Source organism: Lissotriton helveticus, chromosome 6 (assembly GCF_964261635.1).
Source record: "Lissotriton helveticus chromosome 6, aLisHel1.1, whole genome shotgun sequence".
Classification (NCBI taxonomy): domain Eukaryota; kingdom Metazoa; phylum Chordata; class Amphibia; order Caudata; family Salamandridae; genus Lissotriton; species Lissotriton helveticus.
In genome coordinates this window covers 2,063,871,385-2,063,890,765 of record NC_136067.1, presented here as the reverse complement: position 1 = coordinate 2,063,890,765, position 19,381 = coordinate 2,063,871,385, and the positions used below count along the sequence as shown (strand labels likewise).

Genomic DNA, 19,381 nt, shown 5'->3' with positions numbered 1-19,381 from the left:
GTCACAATTAAGTCCCCGCCCCACTGTATGTAGTCTCATGATCCAGAAAGCCTCAGCACGTCTTAGGCGAAGCTCTCTATTGCCTCCTCTAGTATCAATAGGAATGTGGTCAATTCCAAAAAAGACAAATTCTTTTTTGGGGCCTTGTGCCTGGCAAATACTTGCGTGAATTGCCACCGGGTATCTAGCATCTTGTTGTAATAGAGCTCTAACATGTTCCCCAATTCTCTCCTTCAAGCTCCTAATGGTACTACCCACATACAATAATGTATACCACAAATTTGGTTAAGCAATTAATATTCATACGAATCTCATAGGTTTTGTTATCACAACCCTTGAAGTTTTTAGTCTTATGTTTAGCCCACCTACATATTCCACAGAATCCACATTTGAAAAAACCTTTATTTGAAGAGTTAAGCCATGAGTTGGTTTTTATTGTTCTAGGAACTGTGGGACTAAGTCTGTTGCGCAAAGTCCTACCCCTCCTAAATGTGATTTGAGGTGTCTGGTCACATAATTGGTCAGTGTCTTATCGGCAGTCAGGATATTCCAATGTCTTTTAAGACTCCTGCATAGGACATGGCTCAATTCATTAAAGTCAGTGACCATCCGAATGTTGTCTTTTTTGTCCCCATTGGGAATAGATTTTGGTTTAAGAGTTTCTTCCCTCTTCACTCGCTTGATTCTTTTTTTGGCCTTGTGGATGATACTGGGGGGGTACCCTCTTTCTACGAAGCGTTGATTCATATCCTCAATGCATTCTTGAAATTCTGGTTCTTCACTGCAATTACGTCTGGCCCTGATAAACTCGCCATAAGGTATAGCGGTGATTTGGTGTATAGGGTGAGAGCTGTCAGCGTGTAAGATAGAATTGCACGCAGTATTTTTCCTGAAAAGACGGGTCTTTAATTTATTGTGGTCAGTGTACAGTTCTATATCTAAGAAAGAGATATGTGTACTGCTAAATTCCATAGTAAATTGCATACCATATAAGTTGCTGTTCATGTAAGTGAGAAATTCCAAAAGTTCAGCCTGTGTACCTGCCCATAGAAGGAGACCGTCATCTATGTATCTCCCCCAATAGATAATCTTATCAATCCATTTAGCACCTCTTGTGCCCCAGATCCAATCTTTTTCCAGACAACCCATGAAAAGACAGGCGAAGCTAGGTGAAAACTTAGACCCCATAGCGACCCCCTTGGTCTGTTTGTACCATTTACCCTCAAATAGAAAAAGTTATTGTTGAGGATAATTTGCATCATTCTTATTAGCATTTGGTTATGCAACCACTCCGTGGCTGGCCGAATACTCAACATTTGTGTTACTGATTCCAAACGTAGATTTGAGCTAATGTTCGTATAAAGTGCGACCACATCTAAGGTCGCCATAATCATACAAGTCTGCCAATCCACATCCGCAAGAATGCTTAAGATATGTTTCGAGCCCTGTATAAAGCTTGGTAGATTGCGTACAAGAGGGCCCAAGAAAAAATCCACGTATTCGGACAATTTTTCAGTGGGACCCCCGATACCCGATATAATCGGTCTACCTGGCGGAAAGTCTTGATTTTTATGTACTTTCGGTAAAGTATATAAATACGGAAAGGTGATTCTAAATACCTTTAAGTAAGCTAGTTCGTCGTCATCCAATAAACCTTGGGAGTGCCACTCAACCAAGTGTTTATTGATCATCGATCCCAATTGTCCTGTAGGGTTATAACTCATTGGTTCATAACAGTTTGTGTCTGAAAGTTGTGTAAGGATTTCATTAGTGTAGTCAATTTTATTCATTATCACAACATTTCCTCCCTTGTCTGGCTCCCTTATCAGAATGGTTTGGTCCTCACTTAGGTTCTTTAAAGCCAATCTTTCTCCTTTAGTGAGATTATCGCCAAAAAGTTGCCCTCTATGTTTGTTTGTAGTTTTAAAGTTTCAAAGAATCAACGTTGGACTTTTGTTTCTGTAACTTACATAGAGTAACACTCTACTTGTTTGTACTGAATCTGTGTGCGCGGGATTTTGTTTTCTTAATTCTTAGATGTGAATGTTCTCATCTAAATTGAGGGGTTGTTGGGGTCTCCCCTCCCTGCTAGCACCAGTTAATGCCGTCCTTTTCATTTTATATGCACGCTAATACTGTTTGAGCGCCATTACTTCCCGTATACTTAATACCCTTTTGCTGTTGTAGAAGGCAGAAACATGTCTGTGGTCGGCAGCAGCACTAGCTTGCTGGCAGACCCTGAAAGGCTGTTATTAGGGATACTTCCAGCACTTGAATCAGTGTTGGGGTATGATTCCAACATGTTTGATTACAAACATGACCAGGTTCAGTGCAGCCATTATATAGTTAGATGTCTCTCATTGACTGATGTAAATGTAAATGTAAATGTGGGATACTTGTAAAGCGCACTGTTACTCTACCCGAGTGTCCTGGCGCTGTAGACCGCTGGGGAACCCGTACTGGTTTTCTCTGTGAGATGGTCCCTTTCTGGGTATCTCCAGGGTGAAACCAGGCATCCCCGGCGTCTGTGGGGGGCCGTTGTAGAGATGAGGCAAGCTTAATGCCCAGAGTTACTGAGTGTGTTCCCTGGTTAGAGTAGGCACTGAGGCGAGAATTAACGAGTCCGTTGACCCTGGTCCAAGGCCCTGCCGCGTCGGGAATTGAACCCTGGTCCCGGGCCGTTCTCTGCTTACAGGTCTGCCGCCTCTAACCAGTGAGCCACACCTCTTCACTATTCACCGTCTCCACTATTTACCTTAAAATAGCTGACTGCACTTACAAAGCTTGGAGAACAGACTCTGTGGTTTGTAGGGGTGTCCTGCTCATGCAGGGGCACCCTCACACTTGTAACCAAACATCATGCCCTTTAATAGAGGTGACTTATAGGTTTAAGTGGAGTGACCTCAGATATAAGAAAACTTGTATCTGTCATGAGAGGTGCTATTACCTCAATGTTAGGCTTGTAGTCAGAGTTTAAGTGGACTCCCATGGGTGGGACAATACATGCTGCTGCCCATGGGAGACCCCAGTGTATCCATGCCCTGGGTACCTTAATACCATATACTAGAGATATATAAGGGTACACCGGTAGCCAATTGTGAATGTACCAAAGTACTTACCAGAGCCAATAAAGGTTAGAGATCACAGTTGCTGGGGTCCAGATTAGCAGGATCCCAGCAGACTACAGTCACAACACACTGACACCAGGCAATATCTGGGAAATCCATCTGCATTGGCATAGTTACTCCCAGGTTTATGTTCCACTGCAAAATCCATCCCCGGTAGGGAAGTGGACCACCTCAAAAGTTTAAGTTTTTCACCCTTCATCTGTTTAAGCCATAAGAGGGGCTTATGGTCTGTCTGAACAATAAAGTGAGCGCCAAAGAGGCATGCAATAGATTGGACAACCAAAGTTTCTGTATTGAGTTGTATACTTTGCGATGCATTAAGGGGAATGCAGGCGATAAACTTCTTGTATTTGAGAAACTATTCTCCTTCTTGTGCCCTGCTAAACCCTGCGTTTCCAAAAGAGATCCAACTGACTTCAATACTGAAACAAAAACAGAATCCTATACCATACCATTAGACTTGTCAGCCTTAGGGTGGACTTTCCCCAAACTGTTTGCGTACTTACCTCCTCATTTTACGGATTCTTTTTGTTGGAGTTAGGACTCTGGGCACTTTACCACTGCTGACCAGTGCTAAAGTGCATGCCCTTCTCCCCTAAACATGGTAACATTGGTGTATACAAAACTGCCATATTTAATTGTCTTGTAAGTATTTTGTACATAGGTATACCATATACCCAAGACCTGTAAATGAAATACTACTAGTGGGTCTGCAGCTCTAATTGTGCCACCCACACAAGTAGCCCTATACAAATGTCTCATGCCTGCCACAGCTGAGCCTGTGTGTGCAGTTTTAATGCCATGTCGACTAGGTTTTGAAAACCTCTTGCCAAGTCTTAAACTTCTCTTTTATTAAACATAAGTCACCCCTAAGGTAGACCCGAGGTAGCCCATAGGGCAAGGTGTTATGTTACTAAAAGTTAGGATATGTATTTTTAGGTTTTGCATGTCCTTGTAGTGAAAAACACCTACATTCTTTTTTCACTACTGTGAGGCATACTCCTCTCATAGATGAATGTTGGGAATTGATCAATACATTCTTTTAAGCTGTAATTTCTGGTTAGAAAGGGATGGCTGTACCATGTTTTACATCTTTGGAACGTCAATGATAAATCCTCTTTACTGGTAAGGTTGTATTTCATGTTACTTTTTTAGACATGCCAATGTTTGAAAAGTGCACATTTCTCTGCTCTTACAGATCTGTGTGCCTGTAGTTTGGCTCCAACACACTCCAATATTAGTTCAATTGCATTTTGAGGTTTAGGAATGTCGCAAAGAGCATCAGAAACATGTTTTTTCACATTTGGACTAATTACTTTGTGAATGTAAATAACAAGAAAGCATACTTGCAAACTGTGACTACATGCCTGCCTTTATCAATGTTTCACTACAAAATGATACAATTGTATTAGTTTAACAGAGCGTATGGCTCTCAGAGGTTTAACAATAGCTATTGAATGGGTAAGCATTGGGGAAAGAAAAATCTTAACGGGTAAGAGATGCAAACCACCTCCCTGAAGGCAAAAGGTGTAAATTTTGTGTTTTCTAGCTAACCCCACACTGTTGAGGAAAATGCGGCAAATTCCGACAAGGAAGTCCAGATATGTGTCAATTTGAAACCTGAGTGATATGACCTAAGATTAGGAGAGTTAACCCCATCAGTATCTTTAGGTTGTTGAAGAGGGGCTATGGAGATTCTAGGTTTGCATTTGTTACATAAAAATTGAATAAAAGAATGGTTAATAGTTTTGAAAAAGGTGTGTGGTAGTGAAACCGGAAGCATACACAAGTAAAAATTCACAATTGGCAGCAATATCATTTTGATTGTAGATAATCTACCCCACCAGGACAGAAATAAAGGAGACCAACCATCTAGCTAAGAAGTGATTTTTGTAATATTTTCATCAAGAATAATTGTAATAGTATCTTTAATATTGTTTAAGAGATACCCAAGCATTCAATATATTTTGAGTTCCACTTAAACCAGAATCTTTAAACATATCTGGTAGGCAGAATTTATTTAGGGGCAGGACCTCTGATTTATCTATATTAAGTTTGTATCCTGAAACTGTAGAGTATGAATTTAATAGTGAAAATAACTCTGGGTAAAGATGTATTAGGGTTGGATAAATATAACAAAATATCATCAGCATATGACGTGTATTTTATATCTAAACTTTTAAATTGAAAGCCCTAAACGTTTGGAGAGACCGGTGAATTGTTTCTTAAAAGGGTTCCAGTGATAAAATGAGTAAGAGTGGGGATAAAGGGCAACCCTGTCTAGTCCCTCTATGAAGGGGAAAATAATTGGATTGATTCAGAATATAATAGCTGAATATATTTCAGGAAGTGAGGACTAAAACCATGCCATTTCAATGCTCCAAACACAGGTTACCAATTCACCCAATCAAAAGACTTATCAGCATCTGGAGGTAGGGCAGCCAAGGGAGAGTTCAATTTAGAGGCCAAATGAACGATGTTAAGGAAGGTTCTAGAATTGTATGAAATAGATCTTACCTTAACAAAGTCCGATTGATGTGTGTCAACTAAATTGGAAATAACAGAGTTATTACAAAGTGCCAGTAATTTAGCTAAAATCTCACAATCTGTATTAATCAATGAGATAGGCCTATATTTTGCCACATAGAGAGAGATCTTTATCTTTTTTAGGAATTGAACAGAGCATAGCCTGAGTAAAAGAACAGAGTGTTTGCCCTGTGGTAAAAAAAATTAGTGATGAGAAGTAATGACTTAGGAATGTAAGGAGAAGCACACAAAAAAAGCCGTCAGGTCTAGGACTTTTAACTGTCAGGAGTTGGTTAATGGCATTTAAAACCTCTTCCTCGGATAATGGAGTGTCAAGAGAAGACAAATCTACCATTTTATCTAGAGATTTAGGGATTGATTAAAAAAAGGTATCTAATTGTTCAGTTGAAGGGGAAGATTCTGTGGTATATAACTTTGTGTGGAATCCAGAGAAGCTCTCTAATTTTTGGAGTCCTTATTATGCCTGATCCAAGCAGTGTCTGTTATAGCAACAATCTTATATTTTTGTTTTCTTGCTTTAAGGTAATTCGCCAGGGTTTTCCCGTCTTTATTCCGACCACCAACATTTTCAAATTAAAACGGAGCAGGCAACCACAGGGATTGTCCAATGATTGTTTGTTATATTGCAATTTGGCCTTAATAAGTTTAGATAAAGTGTCATTACAATTAGAGGAGAAACATTCATGTCAGAGTTAGGATCATCTAAATCTGCAATTGCGGGAGCATGATCCGAAATGAGTATTGAACCTATTTTGGCATGAGTTAGGAATTGAAGAGTGTGTTGAGTAGCATATATATAATCTATTCTAAAGTGAGAATTATGAACAGGAGAAAAGAAAGTCAATTCTAGGAGATCAGCATGTGATGCTCTCCAGATGTCTACTAACCCTCTAGAGGATATGGTTCTCTGAAAGGCTCCGGGCATTTTGGTAGGAATAAATCTAGTCTGAGATCTACAATCTAAAAAGGGATCCATAACCTGATTACAATCTCTCCCCACTATGAGATTCTCTGGTGCATGGGATGATAACAGAGAGAAAAAATCATTCCAGAATATCAAATCTACTCCATTTGGACCATTGACATTACAAATCGAAAATTGTGTATTATTTATCTTAATAGCTAACAAAAGCCATTTTCCAGCATCCTGTTAAAGTCATCCAACAGCTAAATATTTAACGATTTATGAAACCGTATTAAAATACCATTCTTGCTGTACACAGCAGGAGAGCTAAAATACTCCCAACCCACTGTCTGTGTATGGAGGCTATGTCTTGTTCCTTATCATGAGTTTCTTGTAATAAAGCAATTTGACAATTTAATTTTGACAAGTGACATAATACCCTCTGCTTCTAAACCAAATTATGAAGACCTTTAACATTCCATGACACAATACATAAATAACTCATAGAGAAAAACACGAAGGCAAACTAGAGAACAAACAGTATAAAAACTTATAATAAAAATAATGTTTATCCATCCATAAAGTACAAAAGTAGGAAGCGCACAGCTTGTTTAGAGGTTTAACAAAAGGTTATTGAAATGTTCTTTAAAGGATTGGGTGCTCCCGACAGGTAACGTGTCCGTCCTTAACACGTCTATTAATAATACGTCATGCGTCACCATGGGATCATGGCGACATCCCTGAATGTGGGGCACTCCTTTAGGTTCTCATGAAAATGAGACTCCAGAATAAAGTTCGAAAAGAGAATTTTAATCAATCATTATTCGATTTTTCAAGTTCATCAGTTGATTTTTACACGGTAAATGTATCCAAAGAAACTTGTCTTCATGCTCCAATGCATTTCGGGCTATGGCAAGCCCTTCATCGGGGAGCCTCTACAATTAAATCAGACACAGCAAATCGATATCGTAATACTAAAATACTGAACAACAATAGTGCACAAATTGGATGAAATCCAAGTGACAGTGAAGATTAACGGTGAAAATTAAAAATAGGTGCATAACGAGTGCTCCACAAGAAAAGCGAGTCAAAAAGCGGTATATGTGAGTTAGAACCAAAAACATATTATAGTGCAAGGGTCAAAAACGCGGGTTGCCAGCGGTATATACAAGTGAGGACCGGAATCATTAAAGTGCCTAACGATGTGCGGAATAAAAACCTTAAAAGAAGTCTAGCGGTATCAACGTTTAGGAACCCGGTGGGTGAACATTACAATACCAGACGGTATGCAGGAATCAACATAGCGTGCACAGACATGCTTACCAAATACGAGTGCGTCTAATGGAGTGCGAGTGGGGCGTTTAACGATGTGCCAAAAAACAAAAAAACTAAAAGGCTTTTAGCTTACTTACAGTGAATCAGGATAATCGCGCGTTTCACACGCCGGTATCAGTAGCACAGGCAGTGCGGTGTGGTTAATAAGAAAGAAAATCAAAAACGGACTAACAAGTGGTCGACAAAAAATCAAAAACGGACTAACCGGTGATCAACTAAAAACGTGGTGGCCATCTTATAGGAGTTACCTAAAGATGGGAAAGTGTAGGTGAATTATCTAAATACTGAAAACTAAGAACAGTAATTTATGATAATCGCATATAACGGAACAATGATATTTAGACAGCTATATTTACACAAAGCATGCAAATTCCAAACGATCATTGAGACCGGTCGGTCTCATTGTCTGCATACGATAGATCCAGGCCATCTCTCTTTGGAGTAAGTGCTTACTGTTGTCCATTCCTTCCCTTTTTCGCACTTGTTCCAGAATCAAGAATTTCAGTTGGGAGACATTATGTCTATGCTCATTAAAGTGCACAGCCACATTGGATTTGGTGTTTTGGAGTCTAATGTTTGATTTATGCTCGTTGATCCGAGTCTTAATCTTTCTTTCGGTCTTCCCAATATAGCATTTCCCACAAGGACATTTAATCAAATATACAACGTTTGTTGAGTCGCATGTAGCGTCTACACTCAGTTTAATGGGGTTGCCTCTCATGGGGTGATTGACTGTAGTTCCAGGAATAATGTTATTACAGTTTCCACAATTTCTGCATGGTCTAGTTCCTTTAGGAAGTATTTTCTCTTGGTGTTTACTGGTCAGGAGTTCTTTGAGGTTGGCACTACGAGTATATGCGAAAAGAGGTGGTTCCTTAAAAGTCATGCCAAAATCTGGTTCAACACTCAAGATAGGCCAGTGTCTCAAAATTATGCGTTTGTATGTGGAACTCAAGTTAGAGAATTTAGAAACAAGTACCATTCTATTGCTGGTTTTAGGAGGACCCTTGACAAACAATGATTCTCTTGGGGTGTCAATCGCTTTCTTGCACTATAATATGTTTTTGGTTCTAACTCACATATACCGTTTTTTGACTCGCTTTTCTTGTGGAGCACTCGTTATGCACCTATTTTTAATTTTCACCGTTAATCTTCACTGTCACTTGGATTTCATCCAATTTGTGCACTATTGTTGTTCAGTATTTTAGTATTACGATATCGATTTGCTGTGTCTGATTTAATTGTAGAGGCTCCCCGATGAAGGGCTTGCCATAGCCCGAAATGCATTGGAGCATGAAGACAAGTTTCTTTGGATACATTTACCGTGTAAAAATCAACTGATGAACTTGAAAAATCGAATAATGAATGATTAAAATTCTCTTTTCGAACTTTATTCTGGAGTCTCATTTTCATGAGAACCTAAAGGAGTGCCCCACATTCAGGGATGTCGCCATGATCCCATGGTGACACATGACGTATTATCCATCCATAAAGACACAGGTGTAAAATGGTAGAATACTAAAGGAACAAAAATATCTAAAGAGAGTTTTCTGCATAGCAGAAAAAGTAGTAATAGGAAGTAAAAGAGGGAAAAGAGAGACAAAAGATAAAAAGAGAAGAAAGGGAATAGGGAAAGCAAGTTCTTCTCTGATATAAATAAAAAAAAAGCGATGACGGAAGGCCAAATGACTTTAGCCATAAGAATGAAGAACAAATAAGACATTGATGTTGAGGTAGAAACTAGACAAACAGACGTAGTTCCAAAGTCGAAACACTGAGATTTAGTAAATATAATATCAACAAAGTAAGGAGGGAACAATTTCAAATGAAAAAGACATACCTTTCATGGCGCCAGTGGGACTCACCAAACAGAAAGGGAAAAGCAGGGCTGAATGAAACGTGGACGTTGGAACTAGAAAGACATTACTGAACGTAGACACCCACATCCAACAAAGGGGGCCTAGGGACCTGCAAAAAAGAGAAAAAATTAATGAGCAATATTTAAGAGTTACTGAGTTCTATGACTTCTCCTTTGTGCATATGTATGAATTTCTTGAGCTCTGGGGATCTGCAAAAGTTATATTTCTGTCTTTATAGCTGGCCTTGTAAAAGCAAGGGTGAATAAGTCCATAACGAGCATTCATGGAGCGCAGCGTAGGTCTAAGATCTAAAAACTCCTTCCAACGATGAGCCGTAGCTCTAGAAACATCTTGGCTAAAAAAAATCTTCTGACCAGACCATACCATTTGTTTATGTTGTTTTGCTGCTGTGTCAGAATTAGCTCAGGGTATTGAAGAAAATAGGCAATGATCCCTCGTGGCCTCTGCGAGGTCGAAACACTAGGAGGACCAATCCTGTGTGCTCTTCGGATGTTGAGATAAACATCCAAAGGTCGTGGTCAAAACACTAGGAGGACCAATCCTGTGTGCTCTTTGGATGTTGAGATCAACAGGATTTGGAAGGCCAACTATTTTCGGTAAATGAATCTTCAAGCAGTTGATCATGTCAGGGCCGTCAGACCTTTCCAGTAAGCCACATTTGCTTAGAATGTTGCACCTGTTACGGTTTTCCAGATCCTCTGTAAATTTCTTAAGTTGACTCACTTTGGATAAAGTTTCAACATTGGCAGTCACATCCTGAGCATCGCTAACCCTCTGTTCGACCTCCGCAAGTCTAGAATCCAAATCACACAATTTTTCCTCAATTCTTTGAAACGCCGCATTAGTGTCTGCCATAAAAGGTTTTATGTTTCTCAACTGATTCATAATGTCCTCCAGTGTCAAAGGAAAAGATGATTTATTCGGAGAAGAGGGGTCCTTTTTAACCTTTTTATTTGCATTGCTTCCAGATTCTTTCTGATTATTAGCATTGGAATTGATAGTAGACTGAGGTTTACCTGAATTTGCAGACTCCATAGTTTTATTTAGCTGAGAAGAACAGGCAAAATGGCTTAGGAACTCCTTCAGAACCCACAAAGTCAAACCAGAGACTGTACAGCTTCAAGAGAGAAGACCAACAGGTTATAACAAGGAGTTATGGGGAATCACAATGTGATAATCCATAACAACCATCAAACTCTTGTCAAATCCACATTGTATGCATTTGTAATGTTCATACTGCCCTTATAGATTATCCATATGATATCATAAAAATAAAAAAGTCAGTAAAAAGTAAGTAAATTGAAACTCTTCAGTTATTGGAAAATGTCCCATATTTCTTTAATTTCCTCAGCCCACATTACCAATGTGTGGATAGAAACAACTGTGAGCGGGCTACCACATGAGGAAAAAAGCTTAAAACCTGAAGCTCGTGAAATGGCAGCCGTTTTATGGAATGAGCCAGGAGCTGCAAGGGAAAGAATGTAAAAAAGATAATTAAACCAATTAAAGGTCTATAAACATACCCGGCCAGAAATGGGTGCTTCCAAAGCCTACTGAAGGATTTCGGAACCGCACCTTGCCAGAAAATGCATCCCTCTGTGAGGAAACGTTCCTTGGTAAGATGGCAAGATGCTAATGAGCAGCTATCTTGAGTCACTTCTGTAGCCGATCTCTCGTGACAAATACATCTTGAAACAGCTTTAGTGCTGCACAAGCTGTATTACTACTTTATATACATTAAAAGGCAAAAGAAGGAATGCCATGAGTGAAATCGATATTAACATTTTGTATCATAGTAGTATTTCAGGAAGAAGCATAAAGGAAGTAATGACACACAGGCTCTGATTAATTTAATTTTACATCTGTGTGGGGCGTCTACAGGTCCAAACTGTGGATTTCTTCTTGAAAAATGGAAATATTGATTTACAGAATCAGGATTATTCGCAGAAATATATGTATTCATCTGGTCAAACCTGCCTGTTTACTTGGACATTTTCGTAGGCCAGTGTGGTTAGGTTGTGGGGTGACCTTAAGATTTCCAAACAATCACAGTGATGTACCAAAATAAAATAAAAAACAAGGTACAACAAGCAGATGTCAGGCGGTCCAATGTGTATTGAAAGGGAAGAGAGTTTGGGCTATTAGGAGTGTAAGTAGCAGGAGAACAACAATTTGAAGTTTACAACAAAAATTCATATCTATCCAAGCATTGAGGTATTTATGAGTCATACCAAAAGATCTCTGTAAAATCGAAAATCTGCTTCTGAAGATTTGGAGGCCATCTTAACTTCGACATTCATCCGCCACTTTTTTGGATGAATGGCAATGAGCAGAATTCAAGAAGCCTACAGTTGAGCCGAATCATCGGAGCAACGTCTGACCAATCTCTCTGCTTCCCTACCTAACCGAAGGGATTGAGAAGGCCATCTATATGAACTCACACCCCACCTTGAGCTTCATCATCTTCTAGACAATATTGAATCAGGATTCAGAAAGAACAAGAGCACCGAAATATTACTCATTGCGGGTACCAATGAGATTTGAGGCGTTCTGGACCAAGGATAATAAGCATCACTCATCCTGCTCAACCTCTCCACGGCCTTCAACACTGTGTCCCGCAACACCCCTTCCGAAGACACATCCAGATTGGCAAACAAGGATACAATCTCAAATAGGTCTTTTCCTTCCTAAAGGGAAGAACGCAAGGGTCAGGCTGCCACCCTTCATATCAGACACCACCTTCTTTTGGGAGTTGTCGCTGTGCGGCTGAGGGGAGCCTGCCCGCAGCTCTTCAGGCCGATCCTCCAGAGGCTGTTGTGCGGCACTCAGGATATGCTGTGCCAGTGATCAGATGACTGAAGAAGCCTCTGTGGCCGGGATTACGCAGCGGACCTGCACCTGCTCTCTGCTGGACAGCTGCAGCACTGTCAACTGCTGGCCTCCACTGCCGCCACCCCGCAGGAACACGATCTGCTGCGTTAGTTGGGACACCTGTGCTACCGACACAGTGATGGAGTGTGTTCCCTCTGAGCCACCATCCCTGTCTGTGGCATCTTCTATAATTGCCGCAGAGAAATGGGCTTGCACGCAAAAGGAAGTAAATGTGGACGCCTGGGTGCGGGCTTCTATGTCGGTGGCCGGTTACTAAAAGTTTGCTGGCACTACACCCTGATGTCAAAAACAGGCAGCGTAAGACCCACGGGGACAGAAACCAAACAAAAAATGAAATATTAACTTGGGACTGCTGCCGAAGCAGCGCAGCCAAACAAAGAAAAAGGTTAAACGTGGTCATCACACTCATGTGAAGCTCCAGACCGCTTGGTATAAAATTTAGACAATTTAGAATTATGAACAACTAGGAGGTACCCATAAAAGCAAAGGCTTTATCCAACTGCAGCTAGTGTGGAGGTACGAACTGTTTTTGAGTTTTTAGAAATGCATGAATGTTTACAGCATGCATCTGAATAAAAATATGTTATTTATTCTTAGAAACTATTTAAACAAAAAAAGATATATAAGAACATTTGTTACAGCATTTAGCTAAACAAGGCTATTATTGAACTTCTACCAAACTATTTCCCTTGCCGCCCCCAGCTCAGTGTTTTTTAATTGTAAACGTTCCTTCCAAGATGGTGTTTCTGTCAAATTAGGCGGATAAAAAGGTAACACCCACCACTTCAAATCCTAGCAGACACTTCAGTCTCTTTTTCATTTCACTGCCTATAAGAGGATTGTGTGTAGTAAATATTGGGAATCTATGACATAATATCGACAGACAGAATATAGACATACAAAAATATGGACACAAAAATATCGAAATCAAAAATATCGGAGTTCTATCTATATAAAAGTAAGTACATAAATATCGGAAAAAAATATAGTAGTACAAAAATATCGAAGTTAAAAATATTGTTTTTTTAAATGTATTAATAATAATGTAAAAATAATTTCAAAATACATATAATTTAGAAAATTATAAATATAAACATTAAAACATATTTAAAAAATAATAACTAATACATACACATTTAAAATAAATTAAAACTACATATAAATTCATATATTTACTTACTCTACATATTGCAACAGTAGGAAAAGCGTTGGATAGCGTAAGGGGAAAAATTACTATTCCCACTCCAGAGGGTGCAACAGTAGGGAAAGCGTTGGATAGCGTAGGGGTAAAAATTACTATTCCCACTCCAGAGAGTGCAACAGTAGGGAAAGCGTTGGATAGCGTAGGGGTAAAAATTACTATTCCCACTCCAGAGAGTGCAACAGTAGGGAAAGCATTGGATAGCGTAGGGGTAAAAATTACTATTCCCACTCCAGAGAGTGCAACAGTAGGGAAAGCGTTGGATAGCGTAGGGGTAAAAATTACTATTCCCACTCCAGAGGGTGCAACAGTAGGGAAAGCGTTGGATAGCGTAGGGGTACAAATTACTATTCCCACTCCAGAGAGTGCAATAGTAGGAAAAGCGTTGGATAGCGTAGGGGTAAAAATTACTATTCCCACTCCAGACAGTGCAACAGTAGGCAAAGCGTTGGATAGAGTAGGGGTACAAATTACTATTCCCACTCCAAAGGGTGCAACAGTAGGGAAAGCGTTGGATAGCGTAGGGGTAAAAATTACTATTCCCACTTCAAAGGGTGCAACAGTAGGAAAAGCGTTGGATAGCGTAGGGGTAAAAATTACTATTCCCACTCCAAAGGGTGCAACAGTAGGGAAAGCGTTGGATAGCGTAGGGGTAAAACTTACTATTCCCACTCCAGAGGGTGCAACAGTAGGGAAAGCGTTGGATAACGTAGGGGTAAAAATTACTATTCCCACTCCAGAGGGTGCAACAGTAGGGAAATCGTTGGATAGCGTAGGGTTAAAAATTACTATTCCCACTCCAGAGGGTGCAACAGTAGGGAAAGTGTGGGATAGCGTAGGGGTACAAATTACTATTCCCACTCCAAAGGGTGCAACAGTAGGGAAAGCGTTGGATAGCGCAGGGGTAAAAATTACTATTCCCACTTCAAAGGGTGCAACAGTAGGAAAAGCGTTGGATAGCGTAGGGGTAAAAATTACTATTCCCACTCCAAAGGGTGCAACAGTAGGGAAAGCGTTGGATAGCGTAGGGGTAAAACTTACTATTCCCACTCCAGAGGGTGCAACAGTAGGGAAAGCGTTGGATAACGTAGGGGTAAAAATTACTATTCCCACTCCAGAGGGTGCAACAGTAGGGAAAGCGTTGGATAGCGTAGGGTTAAAAATTACTATTCCCACTCCAGAGGGTGCAACAGTAGGGAAAGTGTGGGATAGCGTAGGGGTAAAAATTACTATTCCCACTCCAGAGGGTGCAACAGTAGGGAAAGTGTTGGATAGCGTAGGGGTAAAAATTACTATTCCCACTCCAGAGAGTGCAACAGTAGGGAAAGCGTTGGATAGCGTAGGGGTAAAAATTACTATTCACACTCCAGAGAGTGCAACAGTAGGGAAAGCGTTGGATAGCGTAGGGGTAAAAATTACTATTCCCACTCCAGAGGGTGCAACAGGAGGGAAAGCGTTGGATAGCGTAGGGGTAAAAATTACTATTCCCACTCCAGAGAGTGCAACAGTAGGGAAAGCGTTGGATAGCGTAGGGGTAAAAATTACTATTCCCACTCCAGAGGGTGCAACAGTAGGAAAAGCGTTGGATAGCGTAGGGGTAAAAATTACTATTCCCACTCCAAAGGGTGCAACAGTAGGGAAAGCGTTGGATAGCGTAGGGGTATAAATTACTATTCCCACTCCAGAGGGTGCAACAGTAGGGAAAGCGTTGGATAACGTAGGGGTAAAATTACTATTCCCACTCCAGAGGGTGCAACAGTAGGGAAAGCGTTGGAAAGCGTAGGGTTAAAAATTACTATTCCCACTCCAGAGGTTGCAAGAGTAGGGAAAGCGTTGGATAGCGTAGGGGTAAAAATCCCTATTCCCACTCCAGAGGGTGCAACAGTAGGGAAAGCGTTGGATATCGTAGGGGTAAAAATTACTATTCCCACTCCAGAGGGTGCAACAGTAGGGAAAGCGTTGGATAGCATGGGTGTAAAAATTACTTCCCACACTACTCCCCCTTTAACACACAACACACTATACATACAAAAAACCACAATTAATATAAATATCAATTAATACATTAATAACAATTAATATTAAATTCATGTAATTATAAATTAGCTAATTAACACATTAATTACCAATAATAATTAATTACCAATTAAATAAAAAGATATTTACAAGACTAAACAATATTTATTACTACATTATTTATAATTAATATTATGAAATAATTAAAAAAAAAACCAATTAATTAATTAACAATTAATTAATAATAAATACCCCCCCCAAAAATACAATCTCTTTATTATTTTAATTTAATTATGTCGCACCCTATTCCCCTATAAACACACAACCCACTACACATGAATAAATAACATTAAAAAATGTAATTGTCATTTAATCACTTAATAATAATTAATTACCAATTAATTATTAATTAGCAATGCCAAAAAATTAAACATATTATTATATTAACTCTAATTAATTTAATTAACTAATTAATAATAAGTAATTACCAATTAATTATTAATTAACAATAACAAACAATAATAAACATTACTATATTAACTCTAATTATTTAATTAACTAATTAATAATAATTAATTACCAATTTATTATTAATTAACAATAACAAAAAATAAAAAGTACTACTACATTAACTCTAATTAATTTAATTAACTAATTAATAATTAATTGCCAATTAAATATTAATTAATAATTAGTTATTAATCAAAAATATTTTTAAAACATATTAATCAATTAATTATAATTAAATTACTTCCCACCCTATTCCCCTATAAACCCACAACCCGCTCTGATACTAAAACGCAAAATGTAAACAAAATTACTAATTCTAAACATACATTAAAAAACATGTTTAACAAACATAAACAACATAATAAAATACATAACACTAAACAAAATTTCAATATTAGTAACATACATACCTTAATATCGATATTCTGTCTATCGATATTATTGCACATCGATATTCTATACCATCGAAATTAAAACATCGATATTATTGTATATCGATATTTTAATTTCGATATTTTGTCTCTCTACCAAATATTGGTTGTAGCTAGCTAACTGAACAAGTAGAATTAACTGAAGGTATGCTTTATATGTGTTGACGCAGAGGTGTTATTTTTTTAAATATTTCCTTAACTGCGGCGCAAATTCCGCCGTGGTGCGGGAGTTCTATTAGGTGGGTGGGGCTGTGTTGGCCAACGGACATGCGTAGCACTACTGAGGTAGTGCTCGTGACGGCCGTTGTCCGACACGCGCACGCAGCGGGTAAAAAACCCATAGAATAATTCATGTGCTCTGAAGTCCCTTTTTTTAAAGTTACTGGTTCTATTGTAAAGCGCTCTGACACTTTCAGGTAAATCTCAAGCTATATATAAAAGCATAAATAAATAAAAAATAAAAAATCCCTCAGCCCACCCTTTTCAACATATACAGGAAACTGCTCGGCAACATCAACCAATCACAAGATATCACCATCATCTTCCATGCCAATAAAAAACAACTCATCCTCTCTCTGACAGACAAGACAACCACCACCGGAACCAACACTACCAACTGCATGACCATAGTGGCAGACTGTATGTCAAGCATCTGCGTGAAGCACAACTCAGACAAGACGGAAGTACTGGTTGTTGGCAAGAAGAGCACCTCATGGAACTGCACCTTGAGGCCTTTGGAGTTCAGACCAACAACCATACCCACATACCACACAAAACAACTCCTACACAGTCTCTAGACGATCCAGAACACTTCTACAAGACTCATACTCGACCTCCTGTGTGGCAACCACATTACACTGCACCTCAGGAAGCTTTACTGGCTCCCCATTCATAAGTGCGGCCAAATTCAATATCCCACCATGTAAACAGCCTCGCTCAAAACATCAGAGCCGCCTCCTCAGTAAGGGGACCACACACCTACACCTTGCCCTGGTGCCTGGATACCTCTCGGGTGATTAGTGTGCTATAAAAATGTACAGAATATATTGCAACAGATGAAGGAACCTCACTGTACCAGGGTACCACATCCCAGTCAATAGTTGCAAGGTGGAGAAAGGGACAGTCATGAACACCTGGCTGGTCCCTGCAACTGCCCTTGCTCACAACCCCATACATTGTAAGAAGTGGGGGGGGTGAAAAGTGGCTGCATCATTGATCTCAAAGTCTCTTCTCTATGCTTTCTGTTGTTTTCTTCTTCTTCAGTTGTCTTGATATTTAGGTAATCAAAGTGCAACGTTCAGAAGATTATGTTAAACAAAGCAATCTAGGAAAATGTGACACATGGTCTACCTGGAAAATAGGTTCTCTCATTTTGGATAGCAAAGACACTGGATCATCAAATTATGTTGGGCATGCAGTTGTTTTGTAAACTTAGATTAGTGGATATGAATGCAGGTAAAAACTATGGAGTGTCCCCTCTGCTTATCTGGCATTCATAGAACCAAGAAGGGTTTTAAAAGTGTTTTCTGGCTTGGCTCCAAGGCTGAAGAGGAGTAACCCTTGGCCCGTGCCCCCACCCACTTAGCTGTTTAATTGTCTCTCTCTACTCTATCCAGTAAGGAACACATTATTATATCACGTGCTTCTTGTTATCCCACCATGGCCTGACTGAAACAAAGTAGGGAATTGAAAAATTCCTCAATCCAGCTCAATTCTATGTATGTGTGTGGGGGGGGTTGTGTGTATGTGTAAGTGTATCTAGAGGGATTGTGGGTGACACAAAAACAAACAAATTATTGCCACCTCCGGTTTGCACTACTGGAAAAGGATTCGGGCAGTTAATAGATATCTCAGCTGACCAATGGTTTGTCACTAGTGATGTCACTGATTATGTCACTTTTGTAAAGTACTGTGATCTATGTGATGTTATGAGAAGTGCATTTGCAGGAGGAATGGTTGTGAACTCATCATAAATGGAAATTACAGTGGATTTTAGATTTCAGATAATTACCATAATGTTCCTTTAAATGTGGAGTTCATGGAACATTTTTTCCCATTTTAATATCAGTTGGCTGAAGATCATAAAGGATGATTATACTTTACCTTTTGAGCTTTGTTTTGAGTAAAAAAATTATTTATTTATAATGTAATCATATTTATATATCCTTTTGTCAACTGCCTTTTCAGTAAAAGAAGGATCCTGTCCCAACTTTAATCGATCCATATGCTTATATGTCAAGCCTCTTCCTGATGCCTGCCAGAATGACACTCAGTGTCAGGGGACCGAGAGGTGTTGTTGCCTTAACTGTAGGAGGACCTGCGCAGCGACAGGTAAGGGGACCTAAACTCATCTCTGCCCAGCCTGCAAGGAGCTATTGCCCTCTTTCACTAATCAAAGATTTCAGTCAAAAGAAATCTCATAAATAATGTTTAGGGCATGCTTTGTTTGTAGGCTTGGGTATCTTTACGATTGAGATTATTGAGAACTGCAGGAAAGCGGCAGTTCCATAATTTACTTAAATTATGGGAACAAGAAA

At 39.3% G+C, this 19,381-nt stretch overlaps 1 protein-coding gene across 2 annotated transcripts in view; it reads left to right on the top strand.

Annotated features, from left to right (window-relative positions):
- Window positions 1-19,381, top strand: part of LOC144764004 (uncharacterized) — a 167,851-nt gene that overhangs the window by 35,895 nt on the left and 112,575 nt on the right. For both annotated transcript variants that reach the window (XM_078650130.1, XM_078650129.1), the window contains exon 3: window positions 19,032-19,175. In XM_078650130.1, coding sequence (XP_078506256.1) covers window positions 19,032-19,175 — 144 coding nt within the window. The remainder of the gene's footprint in view (window positions 1-19,031; window positions 19,176-19,381) is intronic.